Source organism: Lipotes vexillifer, unplaced genomic scaffold (genome assembly GCF_000442215.2).
Source record: "Lipotes vexillifer unplaced genomic scaffold, Lipotes_vexillifer_v1.1 scaffold238, whole genome shotgun sequence".
NCBI lineage: Eukaryota > Metazoa > Chordata > Mammalia > Artiodactyla > Lipotidae > Lipotes > Lipotes vexillifer.
The window spans coordinates 3,178,394-3,185,722 of NW_006785665.1; the positions used below are offsets into that span (position 1 = coordinate 3,178,394).

A 7,329-nucleotide genomic window follows, 5' to 3' on the forward strand; every position below is an offset into this window, starting at 1 on the left:
TCAGCAGGAGATAGAGAGGGTTCTGAAGAATATGATTTAACTGTGGAGCACCCAACTTCTGTACTGCCTTTTTGGGTGTGTTGTTTTGTTTTGTTTTGTTTTTTGGCCATGCCACGCAGCTTGTGGGATCTTAGTTCCCCGACCAGGGATTGAACCCGGGCGCTCGGCAGTGAGAGCATGGCATCCTAACCACTGGACCACCAGGGAATTCCCAGTACTGCCTTTTTAATACCTGTGAAGTGGAAGTAACATGCCTGATTTCAACAGTATCTTGGATGTATAGAACACTGTTCATGATGGTATTTTGTAACAACCATCAAATATTCCTAGGCATTTCTTTACCATGCACCCGGCCCTGTGCTGGGCTCTGGGCATCCAGGCAACAAGATGCACAGGACCCATGTCCTTATGGACCTCACAACCCAAGGGGCAAACAGACCTAACAGAGCGGAATATACGTCACTTAGCACTTAGCCATGAAGAGGAGAATAAGAATCACTGTCCGCCTCAGGGAACAGAGGAAGGAACAGAAATTGAGGCATTTATTACTTTCCTATGGCCAAGTAACTGTGGGACCCAGGCTCCCTGGATTCCCCCCTGCTGAAAACTTTGCTCTTAACTTTTAAAAGCTAAGGATTTATAAATTTATGAATAAATGCTCACTTAGATTTCTCCAAAGGATTGTTAATAAAGATATGACAATCAGTACAAGGCAATATTAGTTTAAACCTGTTGTTATTCTGTTAGATTTGCAGGAACATTTTAGCTAAATAATTAGCAGAAACATTCTACTTAATTTAGTATGATAAGTTTTCGCCACCAAATTAAAACGTTAGCATTGGGAGGGTCTTTAGAAGTTCCCTAAGATGAGCCAGCATTCAGCATAATTCCTTCTGCAGCTGATATCACACAAGTCGAGCGTCTACTAGGTGCCAAGTTGTCAGATTACCCCACTAAATCCTACCACCCTGTGTAGTGGGTGTTAGAAGGCTCTGTTTTACAGAGAGGGCTCTGTTTTACAGATGAGGAAACCAAGGTTCAGAAAGATTCAATAACTTGTCCAAGTTATGCAGCTGGAGAGTGGGGATACCAGGTCATCCAACAACCTTTGGTTTTAGTTACCGAGCTCCAGTCACAGATTGTTTTTAAGTTTTTATTTTTGCCTCCAAATGGTTTTATTGGTTGGTGTAGATAGTCAAATCTAAAGGAGAACCTCCTTTTTTCAGTCTCCATTTAAAAAATTATCCATTATGGGGCCTCCCTGGTGGCGCAGTGGTTGAGAGTCCGCCTGCCAATGCAGAGGATACGGGTTCGTGCCCCGGTCCGGGAGGATCCCACATGCGCGGGGCGGCTGGGCCCGTGAGCCATGGCCGCTGAGCTTGCGCGTCCGGCAACGGGAAAGGCCACGACAGTGAGAGGCCCACATATCGCAAAAAAATAAAAAAAATAAAAAATAAAAAATAAAAAATTATCCATTATGGAAAAAATATAAATAGAAGACTTTTTGATTTATTTACTTTGTCTATATTTTGCTTGTTAAACTTAAGTTTCAGGACTTCTGAATTATATCTGCTTTTGTTCAGATATTTAGATTTGTTCGACAGGAAAATATTAATTTTAAATCAAAATTTAAACATTGGTAAAAGATCCCTATTGCTGATTCTAAGAGAAACATAGAGCCTTATGAGACTCTAAGTTTGATGTTTTGAATACATGGAATGGATTAAGGGAAAATGTACATTACAGAAATTGTAACTAGCATTCTACATGAAATCTTTGAGGCATAAAGTAAGATATGATAGAGAAGGCATGGGCTCTGGAGCTAGTAGTGAATGGCTCCCCTGCTGACTACTACACAGCCTCAGTTTTTTCACCTGTGAAAATGGGCTAACACATCTCTTGCTGCATTATGATGAGGCTCCACTGAGCTGCAGGTGTAACACGCCTAGTACATGCATATGTGAAGAATATCACAATTATTTAGACACTCTGGAGAGAGAATTCCATTTTCAAAGAGAATTCTGAACAAGTAGAGGGGAATATTAATTGCTAACTAGAATTAATTCAGCAAAAGAAAGTCTTAGTCTTCTGCTGATGTTTTAAAATATAAATGGCATACTTATGTACAGTGAGAGTTGGGAATTGAGAAGGGAAATTTTCAGCCAATATTATGTTTCACGGCAACCAGTTGCAGGTACGAACTGGTGCAGGTCAGGCCTCAGTTCGGCCCTTGGTGAGATGGGTGTTTATCTGCAGCCCGTTGGCTGTATTCTGTTGTCTGCCGTGGTAAATGGCCTCTATCGGCAGAGCCAGGGCGTAGCTTCCTCTAGCCATTTCCTCCTTCTCAGGCTCGTTTCCTCTCGGAGCCAGCTCTGCACGTCAGGGGCTATTCTCCCTGCAGGAAGGGTCGGCTTGCAGCCCCCGCAATTGTTTCTGTTTCTATGGCGCCTCAGGTTGGGGGCAGCCAGGTGCTGGAAGGGACTGGAAGGTTACTCCCCTTGAAGGGGCAGATGGGCCCTGCGCTCAAGCCCTATTTATCCCCGTAATTAAACATTGTTTAAAAAGATGATCATACTCTGCAGATTTTGCCCAATCCCAGGATCATCCTGGGGAGGAACATTCTCAGCTGTATACTTTCCAGTGTTTTTCCCAGAGCTCTAATGTGCAGTGACTATCTAAAATAGAAGGAATACTGAATTCCCTGGCGGTCCAGTGGTTAGGGCTCCACGCTCTCACTGCGGAGGGCCTGGGTTCGATTCCTGGTCCGGGAACCTAAAATCCCACAAGACACGTGGTGTGGCCAAAAAAAAAGAAAAGAAACAATCATATATTTGGGACTTCCCTGGTGGTCCAGTGGTTAAGAATCTGCACTTCCACTGCAGGGGGCACGGATTCAATCCCTGGTTGGGGAGCAAAGATCCCATATGCCACACAGTACAGCCAAAAAAAATTAATAAAATGAAATAGAAGGAATACAAGTGCTGCCTCATCTCAAAAGTAAAAACCCAAATACATGTGTAATAAGAACTCAAGATTCTAATCACTGTACATCATTTTAACACAAACTCATTGAAATTTCCTGTGAGCAGGACTCCTTCTATCTTAAGGTTGGAATCAAGCCTTTTTCTATTTTGTTCGACTGGGACAGAATTGAAGCAAGGACCTTAGGAAAGGTTTCCCCAGCCTATGCCAGTCTGAGGGTAAACTTAGGTTTTGATCAGAAACTTTAAAATTCTAAATTAGTCCTTTGAACTCCTTTGTGTTTTCTCTTTCCTCGTTCTGTAGAAAAGTTCTTTTTCATAAATTCCAGGCTTATCTTAACTGAACCAAGAGCAGAGTGAGTTTTTTGTTTCTTGTTTTCCATAACTCCATCTAGAATAAGCCATGAAGAAAAAAGCCTGTCGCTTGAGAGTCAAGAGGCTTGAACCAGAGATGCAGGAGACCTCAGATAACCCCAGGCACCTTCCTGGCCTGGGGATGGGGAATAGTCCTTCTAACTCTCACATTCGGATGTGGAAGTTTTTGATAGTAGGGGGACCCTTTTCCTTGGGCTGGGGCTAGCAATGATAAGACTAGCTCTGGAGGGCAGGAGGAACTGGGATGGGGACTGTGGGGACCCAGGTGTTGTGGGAGTGCTTCTCAGGCTTAGCTTCTTATTAGAATCACCTGGGGGAGCTTTTGCAACTCTGACTCCCAGGCTCTACCCCAGCTCAATTCAGTCAGGACCTGTGGTGATGGGACGCAGCCATGAGTATGTGTTAAAGCTCCCCCAGGTGATTCTAATGCACTAGAATTGCAGTTTTATAGGATTGGAGCCAGCTGCAGTAAGGGGCCCTATCCAGCAGAATTAGAACCTCATCCTACAAATAAATTCTGCCCCTTTGAATTTAGTGTCCTGATTTTAATAACTTTTCCCTAGAATGTATCCTTTCCTTGTTATAGAAGTCTTATGGAGTCAGTGATCCTTCTCTATAGAGTGTCACCATGCCCATTTTCAGTTACCTGTAGAAAGTCTCACTTTCCTTCATTTCTATGGCACTGTAGGTCTCCTGATGCTCTTCATCCTTACCTGACCACATTCCTCCTCAGTCTTCTTTGGTGGCACCTCTTCTTCCATCCACCCTTAACTGAAGAAGTCCCAGATTTTGCCTTTGATCCTCTTTCCTTTTCAATCAGCCTCCTTTTCTCTGGTGATGGCTTTCATTTCCACCATACCAACAATGATCCAGTTATGAGTAACTCCTTGACATGTACCTCTGAGCTTCATCTCTCTGCCGAGCTCCAGGTCCATACTGTCACCTGCCTGGAGAAGTTCTAGAGCTCCTTCCCCTCCCTCTCTCCTCCCACCCATCCAACCAACCATTATTTAGCACAACTGTTTCCTACAAAGTCAGACAAGACATGGGGGTCCCTGGCCTGGCAGTCTCCACCGAATTGGAAATACAGACACATCAACAAATAAATCCATACACTGAGAGAGATGCAAGAATGGGTTGGCAAAGCGTTGGGACATGGGGCACTGGAGAAGGTAGGCAGGAAGGAGGAGGAGAGGCTAGGCTAGGCTCCAAAGGATTGGCAGATCACCAGGACACTGGTGGGTATAAGACAGTGCAGTGTGCAGGGAACTTCAGAAGTTCCATTTGGTTGGAACAAAGAATTGGATTTTAAGGGGCTCAGGGATAGGGTGGTATTGAGAGAAGAAATTGGAAAGGGAGGCAGTGATGCGACCACAGAAGGTGTCCCATGCCACGCCGAGCAGTTTGCACTTTGTAAGTGCACATTTGAGAACTTATTGGGTGTTAAGTGATGAGGTGAGATGTTTGTGTTAGAAAAGTCCTCCTTCACTGTGACCGGGTGGACAGATTGAAGGCTTCCTCATGGGCATTTAGAGGAACCACAGCATGATATTTCTGTTGGCCTATATCACCAGCTCTGGTTGTCAGAGACTCTAGTCATCGCTGACTCTACCTGCCAAGGCCTCTGGGCCCCAAGCTGGTCAGTCCCCGGACGCTGCTGCTTCCTTCCCACTGTGGCTGGCTGGCTGGTTAACTGGTGGTTGGTTGATTTGCATCCGGTTTTTTGCATCCATTTCTGTGCCTCCGTTCAGACCATACCTTTATTCTATCCTGTACAGTGTGTTGGAGTTATCTTCCAGCAAATCACAAATATAATTATTATTACCTGTTTAAAAACTAGCAATGGTTCTCCACAATATAAACTTTTTACTTCTGGCTTTTAAAACTTCTGCACTTTGGTGCCTGTCCTGCCTACTTTTCCAGCGTCTTCTCCCGCTACCCCTCTCCTCTCTTGGCCTCTGTCCTTTGAACTTCTCTCTCGATTCCCCCTGATGGGAACAAGCCCTTTCTGGTTCCCACCTCCATATCTTCACTCATGCAGCTTCCTTCACTGGAAATGACCTTCTCTATCAAAGTCAATGCATCTTCCATTTCTCTTCCACTTGGAGTCAGTCCAAGTGTGGTGGCTAAGAGTATGGCTTCTAGAGCCCAACTTCCTGCTTTTGAATCCAGGCTTTGCGCTTGCTGGTTTGGGCAATTTCCTTAAACTCTTTGTGCTTCAGTTTTCTCTTCTGTTATATAGGGAACTAATAGAACCTCTCTCATAGGGCGGTTGTGAAAATTACAGTGCACTTAGAAAAATGCATAATGCATAGTACACTATGGCTAAATGTTAGCTCTTGAGATATTATTTTTGTTGTTTTCCCCCCAACTCCTCTTTTACTTTTATTTATTCTGTCGTTGTTAGCCTGTTAAGTATTATTTGTGAATATGTCACTACGTCGAAACCGCCTAGAAGTCAAGAACTCTGTCTGACGCACATAAATATCTTACCTCAGTGTATGTGGTGGCCCAGTGCTTGAATATAGTAAACACTCAATTTTTATTAACATACTTTGATCACAGCTTCCTAACAAGATGTAAACACTTTGAAGGTGAACCACACTCAAGAGGAGACAGGGGGATCCGGAGTTGTGGAGCAGGTTGCCTTGAGGCCACTTCTCCAAACTGCACGTGCGCGGCCCCAGAAGCAGGCCTGTCTTCGGTTGTGATCCCCTAATCATTGGGCTTGATCCTATTATCTGGCTCAGGCAACTGGCGGGAAGAAGTTGTAGGGCCCTTCCCCCAGCTGGGCAGCCATCAGCCCAGTAAGGAACAATTCAGGCGTTCTAGGCCACCTTCAACCAGACAGACCTGGCGGTCGGGGGTGCAGTGGTAACTGGGTTCATCACCGGGCTTCCATGACACCTTTTCTTGAAAAGTATTGTGAACGGTGTGTGTTTTTCAGAAATCAGACGACGAGGTTCCAAAGACCCTCTGGTGAAGGCTCTTCAGCTGCTCGACAGCCCCTGTGAGCCAGGGGAGAACGGCACGAAGCCCGAGGCGCTGGCCAAGAGACGGAGCTCCAAGGAGCTGCTGGGAAAGCCGCCGCAGCTGTACGACACGCCCTACGAGCCGGCGGCTGAAAGCGGCCCGCGCGCCGAGGGGCCGGAGCGGAAGGCGCGGCTGCCCCAGGACGACGAGAGGCCCGCGGCCGAGTACGAGCAGCCCTGGGAGTGGAAGAAGGAGCAGATCGTGCGGGCGCTGTCGGGTGAGGGCTGGGTCCGCGCCCCCCGCTCCCTCCTGCTTTCTGCTTCCCTGATGGAAAACCCCGCCAGCCGCAGCCGGGGCTTTGCAGCCAAGGCTCTTTTCTTTATGTTCCTCAACTGCAAGTCTCTTTTCCCAAGAAATCTGATGATATGGGGAAACGAGAATTTGGCTATGGTTGGAAGACCAGGACTGAAGACGAGCCCTTAATGTTGCATGTATCCTGTATCCTTCTGGGTATCTTTATTTTCCTTTATCTTGGCAGTATGCGACTATTTTGGAAATGCCTTAAGTCGCTATTGAAAAACCTTATCTAATCACCACCAAAGCTATCAAATTGAGAGCAGCTTTTTCTAACTCTTACCTCGTGCTACTCTTCAAACCTGTTAAAATCCCTGTTTATAAGATGCCAGTAGTGGATCAAATGGATTACAGGAGAGGTGGTTGGAAAGCTGGAGGAAGCTAGCTTTTTTTTTTTCCTGTCAAAAATCCTCCTAAAGGAATCAATTCTTCAAGTATGAACTTTTTTTAATAACTTAAGAGGAAGTTGATAAGTAGATTGTCAATAGTTATTAAAGGCAATTCTCCCTCCTGCTTCTCCCAGGATATAGTTTTTCTACTTAGCTGGCCACCGAATTTCTTTTGCCTTTGATTTTAAAAGTTAGGGATATCTTTTCCCTCTAACAGTAAAGCTATGTTTTTGATTAAAGTATAGTCAGTGTAGGGA

General features: G+C 45.3%; 1 protein-coding gene across 1 annotated transcript in view; it reads left to right on the top strand.

Annotated features, from left to right (window-relative positions):
- Positions 1–7,329, top strand: part of SHE (Src homology 2 domain containing E) — a 17,381-nt gene that overhangs the window by 6,083 nt on the left and 3,969 nt on the right. Inside the window, 1 exon segment of the mRNA XM_007472239.1 lies at positions 6,304–6,606. Coding sequence (XP_007472301.1) covers positions 6,304–6,606 — 303 coding nt within the window.